Source organism: Cupressus sempervirens, chromosome 8 (assembly GCF_028749045.1).
Source record: "Cupressus sempervirens isolate cs-2001-9-10 chromosome 8, ASM2874904v1, whole genome shotgun sequence".
Taxonomy (NCBI): domain Eukaryota; kingdom Viridiplantae; phylum Streptophyta; class Pinopsida; order Cupressales; family Cupressaceae; genus Cupressus; species Cupressus sempervirens.
The window spans coordinates 531,572,201-531,599,698 of record NC_143125.1 but is presented as its reverse complement, the minus strand read 5'-3'; the positions used below and the strand labels follow the sequence as shown (position 1 = coordinate 531,599,698).

Below are 27,498 nucleotides of genomic sequence, written 5' to 3'. Positions count from 1 at the left end.
TAGTTTCTGCCAGATAAAACTCACAAAAAATAGATATAGATATTACATATATTACATATTATATATGTTGTGTTTATATGTATACAAATATGTGTGTGTGTGTGTGTTAAATAACAAACTATTATATTAAATACTAATGAATAGACATGTCACGTGAAGGGACATGTCTATCCATATTTCATCTAATATAAGAGAGATGGCTGCCATTTGGAAAGCACATACCTTAACAAGTAATGCAATTATATCTGCAAGCGATCCTCAAAAATAACATGGTATCAGAGCCTAATTGCAGAGGTATGAAAGTCAAAAGGGAAGAATAAGATTATTCGTAGAGACATCCTATGACAAAAATCAGAGGTAGCACGGTATTTTATAAGGACAGAATAGAAAATAGGGAATTACCAACTATCAAGGGTCAAAACAATCAACCATTGACCACAAGAAACTTGGTGGAAACTGCAGTGAATGGATGACTATTTATCTCGTCCAATTCTTGGAATGCCTCCATGGAAATGTTACGTGAATGATCAATGCCCTAGTGCTCGAGATGTTTACAATCAAGTCGGATAGTTGTTGAATCACAAAAAAAGCCCACATTTTGAACAATAAATAAATAAATACAGTAATGTGGATCTCGGATTGGATTAGATGTTCAATGCTCATCGAATGTTGTTGGAGTGCAAATTAGGTAGTCGGTCATCTCCACAATGTCTCACGGGAGTGCTACTATAGATTTCGTGGCAATGGAATGTTGACTGGGCTCGGCATTAGCTATCACAATGACTAGAGAGCTTGAGACTAACCAAGTTTGATCGTGGTTGACGGAGGCTTTTAAAGAAAATAATCCAACATTGTCATTGGGTTTATACCAAATCGATTGAGTTGGTTGTGTGAAAATAGATATTAAGGAGAATACAGAATAAGAAGAGTCCAAGTTATCATCGAATCCATCCATCAAGTAGCAGGATCTTGACATCTACCCTAGTCATTGTCCAAGTGCGGAATTGAAGGAGAACTATTTTTTTTTAAAGATCATTATCTCTTTGAAGGGACTAATAAAAGGAGCGTGGCAAGTAAAGGATAATTGGATATCATACAACATAGCATGTGGGATTCAATCAACACTGCGTGACAAATATAGCATGCAAGATTATATTATAAAGGGAGAATGAATGAGGACTTAGGAATATCGAAAAAGCAACTAATTTTGCAAAAGGAAATTGAGCTTAATGGAAGAAATTGTCTGGAGGATGCAACATTTAACAATCTGACGTAAGTATTCTATTTAAGAACAATTTCTAAATAATTGTATTCCTAATATAGTAAAACTCTTTCATTCATATTTCTATAAGAGCTATATGCCTTGATCTTTTCCTCAAAGAATATTACTATACGAAAAGGGAGATTGACCTCAGACTCAAAGGGAGTTTGGCACCTCTTCAAAGGTAACATTGGATGAGCAATTATGAAGATTGATATTCAGAGGGAGTCTAGAAGTCTGTGTGTGTGACTACATGGTTTTAATGGGCCTACCACTGTACACATCATGAGGAAGTAACGACTTGCAAATGATTATAACTTGTATTTGCAATTGTTATTAAAAGGTGACAATCTTACAATAACTTAATTTTCTATTATGATGGATATCTTACAATGTCTATGCAGATCATGATAGATTGTACTTTGCATAGTGGATGTTCATATGGTAAGCATTATGAGAATGTGTGTGCACATACCTTATGAACAGTTTGAGTACATGGTGAATGTTATGCAAATTGATGTTCAGGAGAACATTACACAGAGTACTTAGCGAATATCATATGAGATGACATTCAGGAGGCCATTATTCACAGTGCTTGGTGAATATCTTGCAACTCAACATTTAGGAGACCATTACTCAGAGAGTTTATGGTGAATGTCATATGAGATGACATTCAGAAGGCCGTTACTCCCAATAATTTTGTGAATATGATTTGTTGATATTCTAGAGGCCAATACTCGTAGTATCAAATGTGATATCAAAATGTTGAATATCTTCTGATCAAAGATATTCTTATATTACATTGAGGTAATATATGCTCTTGTGTTTATCCTCGCTAACTAAGTGGGAGTGTTAATGTTAGTACAGTTTCAGTCGGATAAAACTCAATATATATATATATATGAGATATATATTTAATTAGATAAATGTGATATATTACATATATATAATATATTATATATATGTGATATTTATATATATACAAATATATGTGTTAAATAACAAACTATTATATTCAATACTACTAATGAACATACATGTCCCATGAAGGGAAATGTCTACCCATATTTCATCTAATACTAGCATTTGCACCAAAGGAGGTGCAAAAGTTAAGCCGATAGTAAAATATAGTCAAGTTATAAAAATGTACGAAGTATATTCTACATAAATTTTAACACTGACTTTTGTACATTTTATGAAAACAAAAAGTTTTTCTATTTTTTATCTTAGAATGATAACTTATTTTCTATCAACACTAAACCTTAGCTTTAACTACAATCAGAATATGATTAATAATATTAATATTAGATGGAAGATCTTAATTTGATTTGTAAAAAACAACAATCTGTATAATTTAATAAAATAATATTATGAATGTTTTAATCAATTTTTTAAAACTTTTTTAATCTTTTAGTTTTTAATAATTTATAAATATTGAAAATTATTAATTATCTAAATTGCATATACCATATACTATTTCTAATATCATTTATTGTTAATTGATAACCTTAGTGTTGGTCCATAGCCATCCCTTGACCCAAGTAGGGCATAATCTAGAATAATAATAAATTTATTAGAAGATTACGTCCAATGGATACAAACTGAAATATATTTTTAAAGGATTCAGAGTTATATACTATTTATATGACATTCCTTCATTCACAATTTTTTTGGAACACTTATTAAGTATAGTAGTTCTATGAACCTATAAAATCTGGTAAAATCTAGTCAAAAAAGAATATTTATGGTTAAATATTATTAATAATTTACAAACAGACATTATTAGTCAAATAACCTATTATATTAATCGGCGGTTGGCATCATCGAATTACAACACTTGTCTAGCTAAATTTAAAGAGGTGTACATTATTTTTCTTTTCCTTTTTATTTCAAGGCTATAAGCAATGTCCACTTAATGATTTTATAGGCTCTTTATATGAATTTAAATATGTATGATTTGAGTGTAACTTAATTTATCAAGGATTCCAAGTTATACTATTTAAATGAATTTAAACGACATTCCTCCATTCACAACTTTTACCATTGGTCATCCCATTGACGTTGGACTTGCTTTGGCTGAGCAAAGTTATTTCTAAATTGTATCGATGTGTTTTGTGTGCTAGACATTTCCTCTAGACCCTTCTCAATCTTAAGGTCTCACTGCTATGCTTCACGAAGACGGTGCTTCTTCTCTGTGCTTGATTTATTTTTTTGCGAGGCCCGGCAAGTGTTTTCTAAATGACATGGTTGTGCCTTCTCCTAAGTGGTGGCCTCTGCAAACTAGGCAAGGTTGTCGGTTCAAATTGTGGATCTTGCCAGCTATGGACAACACTGGGGTGGATGCTATTTTTTTCTCATGTACCTTTGAGGTTGTGTTCGTGCTCTGGAAGATACAACTGCGAAAGGTGTGCTTCTTGTTCCTACCGCCTTTGTTTATTGCTTGGTCTCTTGTCACACAATGATTGATTTGCAGAATGTGATTGGTTAAGAGGACTGAGTAGTCTATTTGCTCACCGTCTTTTGAAATTTCTGTTGTTTTGAGGTCTATTTGTTTCTCCAATGGAGTGTTTGTTGGTCTTGCTTTTAAACCTAGCTGCGTGCATATTTTCACGAGTTCCCTTCTGGCTCCCTAGTCGCATCGCCTCATTGTGGAAGCATGCACCCACGGGTGTTTAAAACTCTCTAAGGCATGATTCATGTGAAGGCAATGCACCCGCGTGTATGACCATGTCCTCAAAAACACCCTATTCTTAATTTTGAATTGCAATCTAATTCACTCCATTGTGACGCCCACTTTCGAATTACAATATGATTTCTTCGAACGCAATGCCCACTGTTCCTGATGGAAAATCAATTTTCAGTGTCGCAAAACTAAAAATCTTGTATCAACATCACATTTCCCGGTCAATGTCTAAAAAGTTCTTTTATCGGGTTTGTGAGACATAGGGATTTCGGTGGTAGGTGATTCCCATATAAAATAGCCTATCGAATAATAAGAGAGATGGCTGCCATTTGGGAGCACATACCTTAACAAGCAATGCAATTACATCTGTAAGCGATCCTCAAAAATAACACTTGGTGACCATTATGTTATCATGGTATTATATGTCTCTAACTAGAAACAGTAAGAAAAATATTGAAGATGTTAAATCTCAACTCATCATAATTTGATATGAAGGATCTTGGTGCTACAATTTTTTTAGCATGGAAATTAAAAGGAATTGCTTAAACAAGAAACTTTGGTTGAATCTGCAGAAATATGTTGATAATACATTGCAAGGGCTTAGAATATAGGAATCTAACCTTGTTAATTTCCCTACGTTTATTGATTTTATGTATAAACAATGGCTCAAGACATGAGAACGACAAGGACAAATGTTCATATGTAAGTGTTATTGGGAGTCTCATGGAGAGCATAGTATGTACCAAATTACAAATTGCTTGTGCAATGGGAACTTTGAGTCCACATATGTCAAACACAGGGAAGGAAAATTGAGTTATGGTAACAAGGATCTTCAATTATTTGTGCAGCACTCAAAATTATGCAATCTATTGCCGTGAAAACCCTGAGATGGACAATTTAGTGTAAGAATTTGTCTTAGGGAAAAATCACCCAAGATCGAAGAACTCGAACAAAAGCACAACTATAGACCAAAAAGAGTATGATCAATATATCATAGCACATCCTAATACATCACTATGTTCAGATGATTGTACACACTAGGAGTGTCTATATATAAAGGCCTCTAAGATGCATCTAGAATGTCTCTCGAAGGTGCCAGGAGATAAGCTTGACGACTAAGCACACGTCCTCCATTGTGCATGAATATACGTGCAACAATGAGAGGATAAGCATGACAAGGTGTCCCACGTGTGGAGATGTTGTAGACACCATGTGCTAAAATAAAGTGCTTACTCCTATGTTGTAGACACCATGTGCATAAATGAGGTGCGAACTCCTATGTTGTCAACATGACAACTCACAAGAGTGCACATACTCCTAGGTGACTAATAAATAAATATTAAAATAATGCATTAACCTAAGTAAACTTAAGTGTAAATAGTGAATAATTATTTACACCAACACCACCCCCTTAAATTCAACTTAGGGGAATGCCCTTAAGCTTACGAAAACAAGGATGAAATGCATAGATGGGTCCCGGCTACTACGCCATGTTAGGTACCCATGTACATAATGAAAATGCAATCTCCCATAAAGCGGAGAAAGAGGGAAAACCTCATGGGAAAAACCCTCCTCCAAAAAAAGACCCCCCCATTACGACATACATCAAGTATATACAAAAGAGAAATAGGAGGACAAAACCCTCGAAGAGGAGAAAGTCCCCTCCATAAAAGAGAAGAAGAAGGAGACAAGATAGTCCCCACCCCTAAATGTAAGGTGCCAACCAATGAGAAATGCTCCAATGTAGAAGTTGATCCATGACCGTTGAATAACGTTCCTCCCCTTTGGAAGAAACAGTGGCAGAGGTATAAGTGAGATGCTTCCCCTGTGTGTGGAAAGATTCTCGATGATGAAAGGTGTCTTTGAAACTTGTTCAAGTGTCCCTGTGTCGATACTGATGGTGGCTCCTTCCAAAATTGTTGAGAAGAAGTGTAGATCTAGCAAGGATTGTTGTAAAACCTGTTTCAAAGAACCAACAGTCTCCTCAAATGATAGAGAGACCTCCTGCAACTGTTGTGCATAAGTATCCACAATCACGCCAACCTGTAAAGATTGATCATGTAGAGAATGGACATGAGGATCAGAGTGAGCCCTCGCAACAACTGTAGAAGGATTGTCCTCATCAAAGAGAAGTGATATATCATCAAAGAAGTCCTCCAAATCTATTGTGTGACTCCACAAACAAACCTGAAATGTCAATCAAGAAGTCATCACCTAAGGTTGGAACTGGAAGGCATAGTGTACCCTACAGTGTTGAAGTACATGAATCGGTCACTGCGGCAATAGATGAAGAATTCACCTCAAAAAGAAGGCGAATATCATCAATAGTGTCTCCCAGATCTTCAATGTGAGACTCCACGAACAACTGTGCAATGTCTGATAGGAAGTCGTTGTATAAAGGTAAAGTAGGAAGACATAAAAGGTCCTATTGCACTGAATCTGAAGCATCTGTGGCTGGAACAAGATCAGTAGGAGCAACATGAGCATCTGGAGGTGTGATCTCATCTGGAGAGGATGCAACTACAACTGGACGTAAAAGATCTTTGGGGAATGGAGGAATGTGTGGATCTCCATACATCTCCCAAAGATGAATCCAAATATCATATTAATCTTTTGACTTCAAGTCATCAAGTGAATCCATAACCTCCATATTCATAAATAGAAAGAGTGCACGACAAAGGATGGAACATGTGTCCTCATCGTATAAAAGCCCTCTCACATATGGTAGTGCATTATGCTGAGTCAGATATGGGATAACCAATTGACTCCATTCCTGATAGTTTTCTGGTGTCAAGATAATCAAATCTTCCTCTTCCATGATGTACTAATCAATGTAACCCCCAAAGATGCAAGAAAAATCAAATTAAAGAAACCCCCCTAATGAATGATTCGGTGCTTTAGAAGTGGTGCGTGTACAATAGGCCACTTGTCAAAATGTACAAGATGGTCTTCTGATTTTGCTTGTTACAACTACCTTTTGAGGCCTAAATCTAGAATAAGCACTGTAGCTCAGATATACAATAGTTATAAAAAGTAATCAAAGCAATACAATGCAAAAAAAGCCCTAATTCTGAAAGTGAGCTTTTTGTCCACACAACCCTAGAATCTGACTGCAGAAGACGAAAAATAACGCACTTTCAAAAAAAAAAAACCTGAAAAGGAGTCTAGATGTGCCCATACGGAGCATTCAAGTTGCAAAATGCAAGATTGAACAAGTACAGTTGCCAAAAAATGCAATTTCTGAAAAATCCTTGCACCAAAACTAGAAAAGAACACCACCACTCAAAAGTTCAGGAAATTCTACCCAAAATAAAAAAAATTGCACCTAATTTGGAGTTTGGATGACCGAGTTATGGCCTCGCAAAGTAAGGCTACCAAATCAGAAGGCAATCTAAAGAGGGGTCTGGGCAGGAAACTGCTTGCTTAAATTTGATGGTTAAACAGCCATCGCTGCAGTTATAAAATGCCTAAGAATGACAGTCAAACGGTCATCAATTTTAACACCATGAAATTCTGATGTGGCCAAAAATCAGCCCTCATGGTGATGTGGCAGCACGATCAGTACAAGTGGCAAAGGTATGGTCCACATGGCAAGTGTACAGCACAACACGTGTCTGTACGAAGAAGCTGAGGTGGACGTTGAGGTGTTAGTCGACGTGGCTCCACGTGGCACAGCATTGTCAGCTGAGTTGGCGGTGACATGGGCGGACAGTGGGTCCAATGGCTGATTGTGTTCCCTATCCACGTGGCAAAAGATAAACTATCCACGTGTCAGTTTTCAGACCGAGGTCTAGCCGCATGGCAGGGTTTCCAAGGGCCACATGTCGCGAGGTTGTCTGGAGCTTGCCTTTGGACTGGGTTTGCGTGGCAGTGAAGGGCAAAGCCACGTGTGCATCTGAGAAGGTCAAGGACAGTGGAGGTGCCACCATGGATGGGCCTGGCATCCTGAGTTGGAACCCGCAGCTTACATGTTAGTGCTTGCCGCATGGGTTTCACTTGCCGTTGGGAGAGGTTAATCGTCCACTGGAAAACTTTTGCGAGGTCCGTGCGCGGGGGCAGAGGGTTAAACGTGTGCAGCTGGACCTATGACCACATGGCAGAGGACGATATCGGCCAGAAATTGATTTCTACGATCGCCAGTTTGCCTATATTTAGTCCCACATTCGTGGGTTCATGGGATGCAAAGGCCTTTAAATGCCCAAAGCCGCAAATGGAGTATAAACAAGAGCTCGCCAAGTGTGGTTGGAAACTCGCCAAAGTTGGTGGCGGATTTGGCTGGTCCAGTTATGTAAGGCGAAAATTTGTAGGATTGATGCTAGCAGATGAAGCCAAGGAATATTTGTTGGTTCTCTGTAGAATATTCTATGCGCAGGGTGTAGGGTCGGGATCTAACTGCCCGGTACTCGTACCAAAATTTAAAAACTCTCTGCTGCTCGACGGGCAAAAAAAAAAATTCCGAAAATTTGCAATAAAATTGTGACGGAAATACAGAGAAATTAAAATCAGATCTGAAAAATTAAATTACAGATCTCATAGAGCATACCCGAACTTGCAAATCGGGGCCTCCGGGTGCCGATTTGCAAAAAAAATTTTGCCTCACGATCGACTTTGGCCTAGGGTAGCCAAATTTATAGTCGATCTTCACCGAATCGACATTCTAGACACAATGGCAAGGTCAAATCTGGCTCTAGACACTCCCAATGACTGCAATGCTCCGGATTTGGGCCAAGGTGTTGAAGCAACAATGGTCTTGAACAACTGTGTGAAGAGAAATTCTCCAAGCTCTGATACCATGTAAAAATTGGTCTTAGGGAAAATTCACCCAAGATCAAAGAACTCAAACACAAGCATAACTGTAGACCAAAAAAAGTATGATCAATATATCATAGCACGTCCTGATACATCACCATATTCATATGATTGTGCACACTAGGAGTGTCTGTATATAAAGGCCTCTAAGATGCATCTAGAATGTCTCTAGAAGGTGCCAGGAGATAAGCTTGACAACTAAGCACACGTCCGCCATTGTGCATGAATATATGTGCAACAATGAGAGGATAAGCATGACCAGTTGTCCCACGTGTGGAGATGTTGTAGACACCATGTGCTGAAATAAAGTGCTTACTCCTATGTTGTAAACACCATGTGCATAAATGAGGTGCGAACTCCTATGTTGTCAACATGACAACTCACAAGAGTGCACATACTCCTAGGTGACTAATAAATAAATATTAAAATAATGCATTAACCTAAGTAAAGTAAGTGTAAATAGTGAATAATTATTCACACCAACAATTAGTAAATGTACAAGTCTTTGTTGATCTTAATTGCATGGATAATATATATTATTGAAGATATGCATATACTTACACAATTATTTCGTTCAGTGAAGTAGTCAGTTTGATGAGCAAGAGGAAAGCAATTGTTGCACTTTCAAAGTTTCAACTACAAAATATTGATTATGTGGTAGCCACTCATGCATATAAGGTAGTAGTATTTACATATTGATATTGTTAATTTTGTAACTCTATAATCATACTAATCTGATGAAGCAGATCGTACAAATCTGATTATAGATATGATGCCTTTCAAAGGCCTATAAATATGTTATTCTGTCCTCTAGGATAATCGGCATCTCTCTTAGGTTAAGTCTTGTTTGGTTAACACTAACAAGATTAGTTAACTTAATTGTTATTTTGTCTAACTCCTAAATGGGCGCCAATTTGGAAGAGACAGTCCCAGCCGACCTAGAGAGGGGTGTGTCCCTTCTAGGGTCATTTCACTTGGGCACCATATTTATAGAGGTATGTTTGTGGATAAAGAGCACACAAAACAATTTCAATTCTGCCTCTTTAGCATTCATTTTGTCAGCGCTTTATAGCAGGATATAAAATATTACTTGCAGAACTATTATCAGCAGAAGAACTCATATTCAATCAAAAATTGAACAAGACAATCTCCCTCAAGGAAAGGTATTAGATCAAAGATAGTTGCAAAATATTACTGAATATTTTCCATCAGAATTTGCAGAAACTTTACATGGTATCAGAGCTTTGGTAGTCAAACCTAGGCTCTACAAAATTTAGTGATCAGACTTTAATATATCTAGCATCTATCTCCTATCTTCAATGGCATACACAATCAGACCTAAGGATAGATTTGATGAAACAGAACACTTTGATGCCTGGAAATTCAGAATCATGATGATTCTTGAAGAGAATGATGTAAAACAATTTGTTCCAAACAACCTCCAGTTGAACCTCATAAATCTATATGGAGCAAAGGAAATAGGAAAGCAATTCAAATCATATTAGATGGAATAAAAAATGATATTGTACCCATGCTTACAAAACATCAGACAGCATTTGATATGATGAATGCATTGCTAAATGCATATGAGGTCAATAATGCAACTAAGATTCTCACACTGTAAAGGCAACTAAATCACATTCAAATAAAGAAAGGAGAATCAATGAATTCTTACTTCCTAAGGGTTGCAGGCATTAGAGATGAACTATCAAGTATAGGAACCATTATTAGTGACTCGGAACTAACACTAATGGTGATAGATGGATTACCAGATTCATGGGAAACTTTTGCACAAGGATTACGTCCCAGAGATAAACTTCCTGAATTCAACAGACTTAAGGGCAATTGTCTTCAAGAAGAATCTAGAAAATTAAAGAAAGGAGGGAAACTGAAAATAGAAGATGAAGAACTTCATGTTCTTAATACAAACTCTTATAAGGGCAGGAAGAAGCATTTCAAGATTGTCCTGAGAATTCTAAACAACAAGTGAGCTATACAAATGTTACTAGGGAAGAAGATAATTATGATCCTGAGAACTATGTATTATATTCGTCACTATCAAATGAGATCTCAAATAAAGCATGGGTAATTGATAGTGGATCTTTTAGAAATATAATAGGATACAAAGAAGCGTTAGACTCTATTTCAAGAAAGGTCAATGGCGAAGTTACCATTGGTGATAATTCAGCACATCCCATCAAAGGAATTGGAAATTGCACCTTGAAACTAAAATCTGGAAATTCTCTTCTTCTCAAAGGTGTACTCTACGTACCAAGAATTAAAAGAAATCTAATCTCAATTACAGCACTTGAAGATGATGGGCATAATGTTGCATTTGTGGATGGCAAAGTAATAACTTGGGCAAATAACTCCTCAATCAAGAAAGTAAAGTTGATTGGTCAGAGAAAAGGATATCTATATGAATTGAATTCAGAATCTAGTCGACCTATTCAAGCCTTAATTCATGAAGCTGAAGACAAATGAAATTTGGCACAAAAGATTAGGGCATCTAAACTTCAAAGCCTTATCAACTATGGAGAAGATGGTTACTGGTTTACCTAAACTCAATAAAGACCACTCAAGCATATGCAAAAGGTGCGCACTAGGTAAGAACACCTGAAGTCCATTTCATGATAGCACTAGAAAAACAAATAATGTTTTAGAATCAATTCATTCAGATTTATGTGTACCTATGTATGTTCCTTCTCTTGGAGGATTCTGATACTATATTTTGTTCATAGATGACTTCTTTACGAAAACATGGATTTACTTCTTAAAATGCAAAGAATCAGAAGAAATTCTAAAGATATTTAAATAATTCAAAACATTAACTGAAAACTTATCAGGACATAAAATTAAAACTCTTAGAATTGATAATGGAGGGGAATACACCTCAGATTTCTTTAAAAAGTTTTGTAAAGAAATAAGAATTAAGAGAGAGTACACCATTCCTTATAATCTAGAACAAAACGGGGTAACAGAAAGAAAGAATAGAACAATTATAGAAGCTGCTAGAGCTATGATATTTGATCAAAATCTAAAATATTATCTTTGGGCAAAAGCCTTTTGTACTGCTGTTTATATTTAAAATAGAAGCCCTCACTCTTACCTTAGAGATAAAACTCCAGAAGAAGTCTTTACTAAGGTTAAATCCAATATAAGTCATCTTAGGATTTTTGGGTGCCCCATATATATTTATATTCCAAAAAAAAAAAAGAACAAAGTTAGAACCCTTTGGGAGGAAAAGTATTTTTGTACGGTATAGTGAAACATCTAAGGCATATAGGATTTTCATACCTGGACAGAAAACTATTGAACTTAGTAGGGATGTAATTTTTGAAGAAGATCTAGCATTCAAAAGAGTCCTAAGCTCTGAAGAACCTTCTTCTTTACCTAGTTCTAAAAGAAATATTGAGTTTGAGTCTCAGAGGGAGAACTTAAAAGAAATTGAAGACTAAATTCAAAATCTAAATCTTGAAGAAACTCAAAATGCAAAGAAAAGACCACTTTGAGCCATCAAAACAGTAGAGGAAGCACAAGACTTTGCTACACCTTTTGCAACAGTCAGAGAAAGCAAAAGACCTAAAAGATTTTCTAGTTATATAGCAAACATGAATGATTTGTCCAAAACAGAACCAACCAATCCTTCAAATGCTATTAAACATTCAGTCTAAAATGAAGCTATGACAGAAGAACACCAATCTATTATGAAGAATGATGTTTGGGAAATTGTTCCAAGACTTAAAAGAAAATCTATTGTTTCTTCCAAGTGGATCTTCAAAATAAAGCATGCTGCTGACGATAGTATTGAGAAGTATAAAGCTAGATTTACAGCTAGAAGATTTTCTTAGAAAGAAAGAATTGATTATGAAGAAACCTTTGCTCCTGTTGCCGAATATACCTCCATAAGAGCAGTCCTAGCAATCGCAGCATCGAAGGGATGGAAAGTACATTAGATTGATGTAAAAACAACATTCCTAAATGGAAAGATTACAGAAGAAGTATATCTGGAGCAACCTGAAGGATTTGAAACTCATGATCCTAAAATTTTTGTTTGCAGGCTCAAGAAAGCTCTCTATGGGCTTAAGCAGGCTCCAAGGGCTTGGTATGAAAGAATTCATAAATATCTCACCGGCTTAGGATTCTTTAAGAATGAAGCCGATCCAAATTTATATTATAAAAGAGATAAAAATGATATAGTAATTTTGATACTGTATGTTGATGATTTACTAATAACATGTGATGATCATCTTATAGATCAATGCAAGAAAGATCTAACTAGAAAATTCGAGATGAAAGACTTAGGACTCCTTCATTACTTCCTAGGACTGGAAATACGGCAGAATTCTAACAATATCATACTTAATCAAGGGAAGTATACATCAGACATTTTGAAGAGATTTGGAATGTGGAATTGCAAGTCTATATCTTTTCCAATGGAGACTAATCTATATAATCTTAAAGAAGTAGTAGCAAAATCACCTTCCATAGATTCTACTCTCTACAGACAGATGATTGGGTCCCTTATGTACTTAGTAAATACAAGACCTAATATTTTCTTTGTTGTTAATGCGTTAAGCTAGTTTATGTATGAGCCAAAGGAGATTCACCTAGTTGCAGTTAAACATATTATGAGATACAAGGCACTCTTAATTTTGGACTCAAATATGAGAAAGTTGATTTAGATTTGCATGGATTCACCGACTCAGATTGGGGTGGAAGTGTTAAAGACAGAAAAAGTACTTCAGGATGTTGTTTCAATTTAGGATCAGCGATGATAACTTGGATATGCAGAAAGCAGTCTTTAATAGCTCAGAGCTCCACAAAAGCTGAATACATTGCAGTAGCGATGGCCTCTCGTGAAGCAGTTTGGCTAAAGAAGTTACTTGTGGGATTATTTGGGCAAACTATGAATCCTATGATTATTCATTGTGCTAATCAGAGTTTCATCAAGCTCTCGGTGAATCCAATGTTTCATGATAGGTCCAGGCATATTGAATTCCTTACCATTATGTATGAGATATGGTAGACAAAAATACTGTAAACTTAGAATACATTTGCACTAAGATCAGACAACAGACATACTCACCAAACCTCCATCTAGAGTGAAAATAGATCACTTCAGGAGAAGACTTGGTATGGTTGAATTGTAATCCATTTGTATTCTTTAAATTATTAATAAAATAATTTTATTGTCAAGCTATTGACTATTATGGGCTCCACCATTTGTATTCATTATTTAAGAGATGACGATCTCTGAGATAATGAACACTTGTATAAAAGACATTATGAGAGATGACGATCTCTTACATAATGTGCTAAGCAGTAGAGTTCTATTGTAAGATCTAGATGAGTTCAAGATCATGTTGTTATATAAACATTGTTATGTCTATAAGTCACAATTTGGATAAAGGAAGAATTTTATTATTCTCTGGGGTTTATCCTATGTTCTGGTAGATCTTAGCTCAGGATCTTGTTGTGATATAGAATGTAATGTCCCCCACTTAGCCAGTTTGGAGGTATGTTGTCGTTAGCCCATTTTTGTATGGTCCCGAGGGCTAACCAAGACTTCTAAAGGTATCCTGAGGTTATTTGGCCTAGTCAAATTTAATTACAGGCCAAACGAAGTTCGTTTGTTGGGTTTTCGGAAAGACTAACTATTTTTAGTAAGCCAATAAGGGGATGCAGTGCCTTCAATTTTCAGTGATAGGATGAGATGCGTTTTGTTGGGCTCTTTCTGATGAGCTATTATATGTGGGATTTTGAGTTTATTTGGTATATTATTTTAATGTTTGAAGTTACAACGGTAAAGTGACTATTTAAATTAAATATTATAATGTTTCATAAAGTCACTTTATAAAAAATAAGAGTCCCCCTTTTGAGTACATACATGGACTTTGTAAAAAAGAAAAAAAGAAGTAATATTAAAACTCATGTATTATCCCACATTGGCAAGATGGAAGCGTGGAGCAAGTGAGGAAGGGATTAAGAGAAAGAGGATAGCTCTCATTTAGGATGCTTGGAGATATCAAAAAAATTGGAAAATTTTCTGAAGATTATGTCTCAATAGTTTGAAGGACGAAATCCCTTCAAGCTAGAAATCTTGACGCCATTGAAAGATATGGTCTTGAGATTCAACATTGTAGCAGTCCGAAAAAACAGATAGAAAAAAGCAGCCCGAAAAAGCGAAACCGAAAAAGCAAGCTGAAAAAAGCGGGTACGAAAAAGCTGTCCGAAAAAAGCGGAACCGAAAAAGCAGGCTCAAAAAGCGGGTGCGAAAAAGCAAGCCGAAAAAGCAGTTCGAAAAAAAGCAAAATAGAAGGGGCAGCATAGGAGAAAATTATTACAGCCATCTACAACCAGGTCCTTTGTTATGTATTGTTTTTTTGGGTGTTATAAGCTTTCAGCTGTAAGTGTGCATTATACCAGCATTATCATTTTGTAATCCATGTAAATGCCAAAGTCTTGGCCATATTTCATGAGCATTGTAATTTTCATTGCAATTAAGAAGATAATAGTTGCTGGTGCCATTTAAGCAATTTAATATCATTATTTATCAACTAGTTAGTTTGCATACCAACTGTTTGTAAAAATGCCAATTGGCTGTAGGTGTTCATTTCTCATGCTTAGATCATATATATGCACTGAATATTGTCAAAATTAGTAGCACACTCATGTTAGGTCATTGTGTAGTCCATTGTAGTCTTCTAGCACAAGATTTTCATTGATGCAAATTGAAGAAAAAGTCATTTGAAGCTAGCTGAAATACTATATCAGTCATATGTCCCTTGCATGTGAATTGTTTGATGAAATTCCTTGAGCTTTCATCAGCATTTTTTTGAGGGCAGATTAGAGGTGGGTTATTACATAGAAGAGCCAATACCTATAAATCACAACTTGGATAAATGAAGAATTTAATTATTCTTTGAATTTTATCCTGTATATTGCTTTCATGCAATATCATCATCACTAGTGTAAGTGATAAGTCACATCACAGGTATAGTGATATGACATAAGTATCATATGTTCTCTAATACCTCATGCTTGAGGATTCAGATTAGAGTATCATTCTATGTTTATTCATATTATTTGATGATGCTAGATATGTTATCTCTCAGTATGATTATTAAGTTAAGAGGGAGTGTTAATTCTGTAACTCTATAATCATACTGATCTGATGAAGCAGATCATACAGATCTGATTATAGATATGATGCCTTTGAAAAGCCTATAAATATGTTATTCTGTCCTCTAGGATAATCGGGGTCTCTCTATGGTTAAGTCTTGTTTGGTTAGCACTAACAAGATTAGTTAACTTAATTGCTATTTTGTCTAACTCCTAAATGGGTGCCAATTTGGAAGAGACAGTCCTGGCCGACCTAGAGAGGGACATGTCCCTTGGGCACCATATTTATAGAGGTATGTTTGTGGATAAAGAGTACATAAAACAATTTCAAGTCTGCCTCTTTAGCATTCATTCCCTCAGCGATTTATAGCAGGATATAAAATATTACTTGCAGAACTATTATCAGCAAAGGAAGAACTCATATTCAATCAGAAATCGAACAAGACAATCTCCCTCAAGGAAAGGTATTAAATCAAAGATAGTTGCAGCATATTACTGAATATTTTCCATCCGAATTTGCAGAAACTTTACAGATTTCATAGAAAAAGTTGTAAGGATATATTGTGACTAACATACTGCAATTTTCTTGGCAAGAAACCCCACTTATTACGCTTGAACAAGGCAGACCAATTTGTACTATATTTTTGTTACAGACAATGTTGAAGACAAAAAGTATTTCTGGCATGCATAACACATTAGAGAATGCCGTTGACTTGACAAAGTTGCTGGGCAGTATTCTTCACACATGAAATCAATAAGCATGCTCAATCTTAGCAATTCATCCATGTGTGCATTGTCCCTTAGCAAACCATCAAAATGTAGAAGACTTGTTGGTTATGATTTGTATACTTTGATTGTCTTATAATCCATCATACCTAGAAAAGCCTAAGGCTGCACCCCAACAGAAATGTCTATCCAGAGATCAAAAAGTTGCATCACTAGGGAGTTTTTTATATTCAGTAATTAAATTAAAGTTTATAACACATTTATATTCAGATTTTTAATTTAATTATTTAATTCAAAAAATTGTCTTATCAGACACCTTTTTTGGTGCCTGCATAGACATTTCCACACCCCAACTAGGGAATGAGGGATGATGTTTTTGGGGCCCTTGTAGGTGAATTATCTGGCGCATGGTTTCACCACTTTGTTTTGTAATGATGCTAGTAGTTTCCTATAGTGATGTACCATTTAATACTTGTCAATAGATTAGGATTAAGCACAAAAGAGAAACATCTTCTTTTAATATATTGTGTATTGAGTTAACATAACACGGAAAGTGTTGCTTTTGCTAGGTTTTTTCCTAAGAGGGTTCTCCAAAATAAATAATAGTTTTATATTGTGTGTACTTTTCTCTCTATTGCGTTTAAAATCAATTTAGCATTCTATTGCATTTAAAATTAACTTAGCATTTCTTCTCCTATATAGGTTTATGGCATTGTTTCTCAGCAAAACTTAATGAACACTTCCAAAAAAGAGCTCTCAAACAGAGTGGAATGTTTTGAGCTCAAATATGGCTTTGTGTATTGCTTTAGAGTAATTAAGAGGCCATAACTGAGGCCATAACTGTGCTTCCACCAGACTATCTTAACTGCACTGCTTCACAGCTTACCTTCTCAATTTTACAGCTACAAAAACATGCAAAGATCAAGGTCTGATACCATGAAAATATTTCAAACTTTGTCACTGAAATAAAAAGTAAAACATAGAAACATAAAGTTGAAGCTCCACATTTTATTATGAAAGACATTTTTTGCTTCTTGTTATCTTTCTTCCGTACATTTCTCATTGCATAATACTTGAGATACAGAAAATGAGAATCTTGTCTGTCTATCTGCGTTCTGACCTGATAAGGTTCATGTGTCACTGAATAGTGTTTACTATTAATATGTGCTTCCTTTATAGTCCACCTGTATACTATTGTACATTTCCTTCACTAAAACCAAATTCATTTTTTTCCTTCATATTCCACTTCTGTATTATTGTATATGTGCATCACTAGAAACAAATTCATTCATTTAATTTTCCTATGAATGTAGCCCTCCATTGCCAATATCTTTCTAGGTCTAACTCAATAAGATCATTGCTGATTGCTCCAAACACAAGTATATGTAGCATGTAATGAAAAGCATATCTTGATGATGGTAAAGTATCATCAGTCGAGAAGTACTTCAAGTTATGAGAAAGGTGATGTAAAGGAGATGATAGCAGAATGTTAAAGAGGAGGAGAATTACCTCAATCCCTAAGATGGCTTATTAATAGATGTTTAGGAGATGGTTCTTTCTTGGAGTAGAACCAGGTATTTACAGAAAAGAAAGAAGACTTTTGAGTTTTGGGCTCACCGGAGGGGGAGAGAGAGAGAGAGAGGATACAAAAGTTTAAAAATCACTCGCAACCAACAATGCAGTCGCATCTTTATTGTCACAGTGTGAGCATACAAGTCCAAAAAAAAATTTTAAGAGAGAGTAATGTTAAAATGTGTACCTTCGGCGCCCATTCTCTCAAATGCATAGTCTAGAATCTGTCAAAAACATGAGATATGTAACTCATCTTACCTAGCTGCTCAACTTATAACCAAACAGGCATGTGAATTTGTAATTGATATCTTGCCTAGTTAAGTACGTTGCATATGAGCTTTCTATGATACATAGAATCACAAACAACTACCTGCTGCTGTTGTTTACAAAATTTGAACAGCATTACATATATAAATTGCAAAAGACTGTCTACAGAATTATTGAAGCAAATGTTGTTAAAGAAAAACCAAAATAGCTGGCTACAGAGAAACAGATTGATTAGTGTTCATATGCATTGCAGATCATTGATAACAGCCCATATCAATTCACTAGATGGGAATAATTCTATTGCTAAGATTACAGATTGGTATTCATATTACATGGGAATAATGGCTATGACAAGGTCACTGTCATACAACAGAGATTATTTATTTGACAAAGATGGTAGGCAAAGGTGAGCTGTATCCACACGTGCACAGCACTCCAACATTTCCACATAAATATAAAAATTATTTGAGACAAAAAAAATCTTAGTATCATTCAAGTTCCAACAATTACAAAACCTTTCCATCACTACAACATAACTCTACAACAACAATGGGATCAATCATAAATCTAAAAATACTTGAGGGACATCTGTAAATGCAATCAAATTTTTTATCAGACTGGTATACGTTTAACAATTTGCAGATTTGAATGCACGAAGTCCTCCTTTGTTGCAGTTTATGATCAGACTTTATTCTTGAAGGAATCGGTTTAGTGGAATAGATGAAATACAAATGTAAATCTGAGAATTTTATGTTCAGGTCTGCAAGTTCCAAACTTACCAATGAGAGAGTATTTATTGATTTAGATGTCTCTCTTGGCCATTTGATATTGGTATAAATATTGTCTCTAAGAGACATGTCATGAAAGGACATGTCCTCCACAATGAGGAGCCCTGTCTGTTCATGGCATAGCTCTCCATTTAAACAAACAAACTTAATCATAACTCAGACCGGGTAAGCTAATACTTAACCAATATTATTATTTATTGCAAATCGGCAATCTACATTGAAAGTGAATGGGTCACTTGCTCGATCCAAATCATGTTCCAATATTAGTACGCTCTGTCATTGCTTGATTGATTCTATGCATGTATATCAGATCATTACTTGATTTGTAGCAAGAGAAGATGATTCTGCAAATTCAAGTTTCATTATACTTACTATGATATATAGAGCTTCGATTTAATGCAAGAATGATTGCTTTGTCTCCAAGGTATATGAAATGATGATTCTTATTGAGCACAAAAACTGTGTGTGTGCATGCATGGCAGTTCACATAATGAACTGACATACATACACACATGTTGGGAGGTTGGTGCCTCTATCCCCTCTAGGTGAAGGTACCATTCAACATAGACCTATGGATTTGTGACATGTGCTTAACCGCCTCCTGTGGATCCTTGTCTCTAATTGTTGTGACGTTCATTGACAGCTCGAGCTTTTGGTGTAACAACGACGGTGATTTCAACAACTAGTATCAGAGCATTGGGTTACGGGTTCAAATCCCTCGGGTCATGCTGGGGGGGATTGTTGGGAGGTTAGTGCCTCTGTCCCCTCTAGGTGAAGGTATCGTTCAGCATAGACTGATGGATTTGTGACATTCCCATGGATCCTTGTCTCTAGCTGTTGTGACATTCATTAATAGCTAAAACTTTTGGTGAAACGGCAATGGTGATTCCAACAACACATGCACATATATAATCAATACAAGCAATCATCCTTGTATCTGACCGAAGCTGCTATGTATCAACAAAATCAATATTTTACAGTTAAGATTTAAATGTTAAAATTATGTGACGATTCATCAGGATTCAGCTGCATCATTTATAGTCAATCCTCTTTACCCCAAATCCCATGAGTAGCAATTTATAGAAACCCCTCTCTAATGAGCTTTAACACTTTTTGCATCTAGTAGGTGAAACAAATTATTATCCTATACAGTTAACTTATATGAACACTTATATTATCCTGTATTATCATCCTATTTTTTGGGCACACGAGTAAAGTAATCGACATGCACCCAGACTGTATTGGATACAGGGATATGAATGTCTGAGGAAGGACAGAGGAGTTTCTGGTTACTCTGATGATGGGACTTGTCGCAATCACATATGGCATTTTTTGTGGCTTGCCTCCAGTTGTGCAATTGGAATTTCTTGTGTGACTTTGGATTTTTGTTGTAGGAAAATTTGGTTTGTTTTTGTTGTATAGCAAAGGGGAATTAGTCCAGGGGACCCATGGACTGTTTCATATCACCAATTAAAGAGCACTTTTAGTTGTGATGATGCAGCCAATAAAAGCTATCATAGGCAAGGAAGGTTTAATAAGTATTAATAAGTTACCAAAAGCAATATTGAGTACCAATATGTAAAGATCTCTGCTAATTCTGATCAATGAATCAAATCTGATCTTAAGGTATTATGTCAAACAATTGTCATGAAGTCACAGTCCATAATTCGTGCACATCGTAACCTTCATACTACTGATACAAAGGCTAAGAAATGACATTCTAACTTTAACCAAAAGGAATTATACTAACATTAAAACTTTTAAAAAATCATGACCATATACTCATGACAGTATATTAGTGGACTTTTACAGAGAATAAGATGACAGCCATTCCATATTAGCAAGGCCTAATAAAAATAATGCAGGGAAGATATATGGTGGACAGACCCGTTCCAAGGAGAATATCACTGAAAGAGTTAAGGTAGACTCCACACACTCAGCCCAACCACACCTTCTGGTTCTCAACTAACCTGCCGTTTGCTGTGATTTGCTTCCACCACTCACACTGAGAAAAGAACCGACTCAACCCGGAAGGGAGTAAGACTAACATCGTTGCCCACTGCGGATTCCGTGAATACCACCCAAGTTCTTTGTCAGCCGTCAATCACATACATTCCGCCGGTTAAATGAAATAAGGTTCAGAAATCCTCCCAGCTGCAGTTATTCATATTGGACGCGTTTTCTAGTTATCCTTCTGATGACGACTACCATATATGTAACGTTCTAAGGTTGGACGGTAAGTCTGCAGAAGATTACGTGACCAATGGTCTAGTGCCTCCAGTCTGTAACAAATGTCTGCCAATCTTAATAGCCTGTGGAGAGTATGCAGTCCTCCTGTACCATTAGTTTCACCTACCTGCGGACTTAAATCTGAGTATGCCTCCCATAGCTGTCTACCCACTGCTCATACCCCTGATAGACTAGATTATATCTTACTGTAAAAAAAACAGAATGCACTTACTTCGACTGGGTCCATATCTCTTCTTGCTGATTTCTGCCTGGTGGTATTTATTTTCCCAAGAGAAAAGATTGGGGTGACGTCCAATTTCCTCACACAACTCAAGGGATTTTGTCCTTGGAGTCTGCCAGTCACATTAAAGCAACCAGAACTTCAGTATATTTGAGTTCGTAAAATCTTCTGTGTAAATCCCAAGGCAAGGTCTCTTATTTATAACCTCGAAGTGAGGGGAAGACGTTGAAATAAGAGATGTGGGATAAAACAACAATTTCTTCTTGTGGTCACTTAAGTCACTTTATAAACATAAAGTAACTTTATCCAAACACTATAATATAATATCTGATGTACTTAAGATAAAATTTCCGATGTGACTAGCAAGCATCCCGACAGTTAATGTCGTTAATCTATCTGAATGTGGAGATAGATTAACCTAGCACCATAACACTAGTGCGGAGAAGGCGACATGACACAATATTAGGGTTTCTATCATGCCTCCACTAGTTAGGGCTGAGGAGTACCAGTTGGAGGCAACCAATTCTCTAGTGAGACAAAATATGTGTCAAGAAACAAGCAACATCAATCCTTAATTATAGCGCTTGAAGCATCCATTTTGCAGCTGCAAGAAGCACATGAACTAAGGTGGATAAATAAGTACTAAAGGAATTCTATCAATGCATCCATATAGCAATACTGCATCTCATTATCTCATTTCATAAAGGAACATAAGTATTCACAAGTGGCTTTACCAAGCACCAGTTGACAAATGGTTTGTTGCCAAGCACAGTGCACAAGATATCAGTCATCAAAGGTAACAAGGTACATTGTGAAGTGCCAGAGACACAAGGTTCTGCACCCTTACTAGAAGTGGTGCCAGTGTCAAGCAATAGGGTGTACGACATGTTGCTGCACATTAAAAGACAGCATCTCCAGGCAGTTGTGTCGATTAGGTTCTTTTTCTTGTGTCAGGTAGGGAATTTTCTTTTACTGCTTTAGTTTAGGCCAATTGCAAAGAGTTTTTGGTCTTGAGTGGCAGTGTTATGCTCTGTCCTATTCTAGGTGATCTTGTTTTGGTTTTAGTTTATGGTATACTGTAGGTCAAGATAGTGTGTGATAGGTTTGGCAGACATTCTACAATGATGTTAAGCTGGTGATACTGTTATCCTATATGTATGGATACAGTTGTAGTTGAGCTGGAGCTCATTTATAGATTTCCCAAAATATGATTAAACAACAGTAACCATGTTGAACTGGTCTATAATATATATTAATCTATTCATATGCAAAGTTAAAAACTTATGAGATCCTTTATTGGTTAACTTGATACTTTCATTTCATTTAACCATTTCTGCTAATAAAGTCATAACAGAAATATGGACTGCCTCAATGCTATGTCCCAATAAGGTAAGAATACATCATTTATTATTATTGTACAAAAATCTTAAAGTTCTAAACTTGTACCTCGACCTTTTCACCTTTATGATAACAATGTTGTATTCTATTTATAGATTAAATTTATGTATTATTGAAAAAGATTGAGAGTGCCAAGTTGAAACGTTTGTGTGTATTTTTCCTAGCCATACAGGAATCAACAGGATCTCCTCCTTCATAGACAGCCTTACATTCCGATATAAATGAGCTTCCCATCAAGTGATTTAATTGTGTTTGGACTAATAAATACAGCATATTTCTTGGAGCTATGATTCTTTTTCTGATAGAACTTTCAATATAAAGAAGCATGTTTTCACAAAGACCAAAGAAATCGCACTGACATGTCTAGAGAAGTCACTCCATGTACCCACATTCCTCCACAGGATCAAAGGAAGAAGAGCACTGACGCACCTCCTAATGCTGATCCTAAAATGACTGTTCATGGATAAAATTTAGTATGACAGTGACAGACAACCGATCCCTATGCATGGCTCTTTGGGAAGCAAAGATGTCTCAGTGAATTGCCCAGTTAATCCTGTTCCTGGGAAGAGTGATGATGCCAGTTAAAATGATGTTCCTACCCCCTGTCAGAAATTAAAGGAATGCCCATTCAAAGTGGAGGATCAGATTTTATATTGAGCTTAAGGTTAAGAACTTAAAACTTCTGAGAAGCAGGCTGTTGACTTGCTGTACACCTTAGACAAGAAGGAAGCAGCCAAAGTGAAAGACTAGAAGATACAATCGGTTCTCTGTGTTTATAGTGATTTGTGTAATTATGGGTACATATCAGATACCTGCTTTGGTTAATCATTTTGCGCACGTTTTGAGCACATTTTGATACTCAAGCTAGTTGGAAGCTCTATTTTGCTGATTTTCAGTTTGCTTGTTTAAAATATGTGTATTCAAAATTTTATTTTTACAAAGGCTAGACCACTCATAAAAAAATTAAGAAAGAAAAACAAACTTGAAAAAAAGTGCCATTGCCAACAAACTTGAGTTAATAAATTCAAACACATACAGTTAACCACATAACATATATAAAAGCTGGCTCAATATACAAAATCCCCAATGCACAAACAAAATATAAATATTGAGAGCTTAAGTAAAGAAAGTCTTACATATTCCATATACTCAAACTGATACACAACATTTCCATCAAATGCCGATCTAAAGTTGGAGCGTCCAGATTCAAAGAACTTCATTAATCCATGATCAAAATCTCCAATGACATTTACAGTTTCTCCTGTTTTATTAAACAACATGTTTATTCCAAAAGTAGATCTGATGAAAAACAGACATGAGCAATGGGTATCAAATGTAGATCCTTAGTCATTAATGCTTTAATGCTTGTCAATGTTTCTATTTCTGTGATAATCTGTTATGCGACTATAAATAATGAATACTTTAAAGTTTAAAAAATCAAATGTGTATGGAGATTAGAATAGTGAACAGATGCAGGTTAATTGCTCCCTCTTTTACAAAGCAATACCAGGATTGGGATCCTAAAGTGTCAGGGAAAATGTAAAGAAACATACAATTAACCCAAACACACTAAATTCAAACTGCTCCAACAAATTAATTGATATAAAAAGACGGCATCCAAATTTAGAGAGCTACCAAAGCATGCTTTTCTCCATTGATCTCCAAGTATGTATGACAAAGCAGTTAGGAGTTGGACACTCAGTAAATGAAATGAAGATTGCCAAACAAATAAAGTTTGCTTATGTCATTCTTTTTGGGGTATTGATATGCAATTGAATACTGACCAGTTTGAATGAAGATTCTACTTGTGCTTATCTTTTCATAGTAAAAATCTCATCATTTCATGTCAGAACATGTTTAAACTTTTCTACACAAGCTATGACCATTTGAAGTTTAAAAAATTTAAATTCACTACTTTTAAATAGAAACATATGTATCATAATTTATTATGAGTAATATATCTACAGATAATATGTATCTTCTACAATAACTTATGCGAAGATATTTTCTGTAATATCATGAACACTCTACTTGAAATTCTACTGCATACTAAATTATATTTTCTTATACACTGTTTATGATTTGTAGCTTCAGTCGGATAAATCTATAGAAAGCTAATTATATATATTAAGTATATATGAGATATAAATAAGAAGAATTCTTTTCTTTTATATATATATATATACACACACACTTAAATTTATATATAATATATGCATATTTAAAGGAAGAAATTTAAATATAATTTCTTATGTAATTCTAAAGAGATTAATATAAATAATGATGGTTTATTTGCAGGGCTAGAAGCTAGGCTGGCTTTCAAGCAGATTACCAGACCATGGACCATATCTTGATGCTGCGGGCTATTATTGAGGAGGCTCAACATCACTTGGTGAATGTCTACTGCTGCTATGTAAATTTCCGTAAGGCTTTTGATTCTATCTCTTGGGTGGCCCTTTTCCAAAGACTTAGAGACATTGGGATTGAGGTTGTATGAGAGTGTGGTAGGCAGATTCAAGACTCCTGAGGGCTTCTCAATTCCTATTCAGAGCACTATTGAGATGAAGCAGGGATGCCCTCTTTCGCCCACCTTATTCGATATTTATATTGATGAGTTGGAGACTTATCTTAGAGATTCTTTGCTCCCTAGCGATGGTTGCTATTTGCGTTAGTTCTTGATCTGTATTCTACTTTTTGCTAACTATGTGATTGTTTTAGCCTCCTCCCCCGGAGAGTCTTCAGAGACTTCTCGATGGCTTAGCTTCCTTTTGTGAAGCAACAGCTAGTGGTGAATCTGGGTAAGACGTGGATCATGGTCTTCAACTACATGAAGACCTTGCATCTTCATTTCTACTTTCAAGGGAAAAAAATTGAAATTGCTTCCTCATACACATACCTCGGGATCAAGTTCTCTAAACCTCACTTCAACTTGAGACCCGCCATCCAACCTAAGATTAGCAAGGAGATGAGCTCCCTTGCCATGTTGCAGAGGCAATGCTTCAGACACCATTTTTCAAGACATTTTGTCCAATGTGTCCCTTGTGGACTCCTTAGTCATACCAACAAAGCTCTACGAATCTGTGGTTTGGGGGTCGTCCCTTCTTGACTCGGATTGGGTCTCTATCGAGCGCATCCAAATTTTGTTCCTCCACCACATCATCAAATGTCATCGATTCACTTATCACAACATTATTTTGGCAAAGTTCGGGGCTCATCCCTTTAGGCTTGCGGCCATACTTGACCTCATTTGGTTTCTCCACCATCTCCGTGGCTTTGCGAACTCCATGGACGACCAACATATATTTTTACTTAGCTTACTATTCCTTTGTTGCAGTTGCGGACTTTGACCCTTCCTCTAGAGCCTAATGTTGGTATGCCCAAGCTACTTGCCTGTTGAGCTCCATTGGGATCAATCACCTCTCTCCCTTTTATTTCTCATTGAACAAATGGAGTGATAATACTAAAGGTGGAGGTTATAAACATGTCCTCAATCTTGGGAAAAGGATGCATTAATACTTTGTTCTAAGTATGCCTCTGTTGTCCTTAATTAAGAACTAAGCTTAAAGGAACTGGAAGTCATCTGGAGAGCATTATTCTTTGACTACATGAGATATGTATTCTTTTTTTAGTACAATTAAGTATTGTATTCCTAATATATAGTAAATCTCTCTTATTTGTATTTCTAAGCGTACTATAAGATCTACTTGCCTTGATCTTTTCCTTTCTCTTTGAGGATGTTCTTGCATGAAAAGAAAGATTGATATCAAATTCAGAGAGAGTCTAACACTTCATCAGAGGTAACATTCTATGAGGAGCTCAGAAGATTGATATTCAGAGGGAGTCTGCAAATCCATGTGTGTGACTACAGGATTTTAATGGGTCTCATGAAAATGATTATCACTTGTATTTGTAGAAGTTATGTCATGTCCCCAAATTATGATAGTATAGATAACTAAATGAATAAAATAAAATACTTATAATATTTTAATGACTATATATATATATATATATATATATATATATATATATATATATATATATATATATATATATATATATATATATATATATACACTAAATCATAGTAAGAGTAAATAACAATATATAAATTATATTATAAGTTCACTATGATTAAACATACTTGAAATAAAGATATATTATACTAATAATGATTAAATAAAGAATAATATAAATTAGTATAATAAATAATAGTCAAAGATTATTATTATGCATATTAATTTATATGATATAATATCAATTTTGAATAGAGGAACAATCTATTTATAAATAAATATAGCAAATAAAGATTATTAATAATTAATTAATTTAATTGTGAAGAGTCGGGACTGATGGGAAATTAGATATAAGTGTTAGGAAGAAATGTCATTTAAAGGGATAT

At 35.5% G+C, this 27,498-nt stretch overlaps 1 protein-coding gene across 1 annotated transcript in view; it reads right to left on the bottom strand.

The window, feature by feature from the left end:
• ARP5 (actin-related protein 5) overlaps nucleotides 1–27,498 on the bottom strand; it is a 234,318-nt gene that overhangs the window by 128,373 nt on the left and 78,447 nt on the right. The window contains exons 3-4 of the mRNA XM_089798325.1: nucleotides 24,236–24,360; nucleotides 18,364–18,400 (exon numbers count right to left, since the gene is read on the bottom strand). Of these exons, the coding sequence (XP_089654451.1) occupies nucleotides 18,364–18,400; nucleotides 24,236–24,360 (162 nt within the window). The remainder of the gene's footprint in view (nucleotides 1–18,363; nucleotides 18,401–24,235; nucleotides 24,361–27,498) is intronic.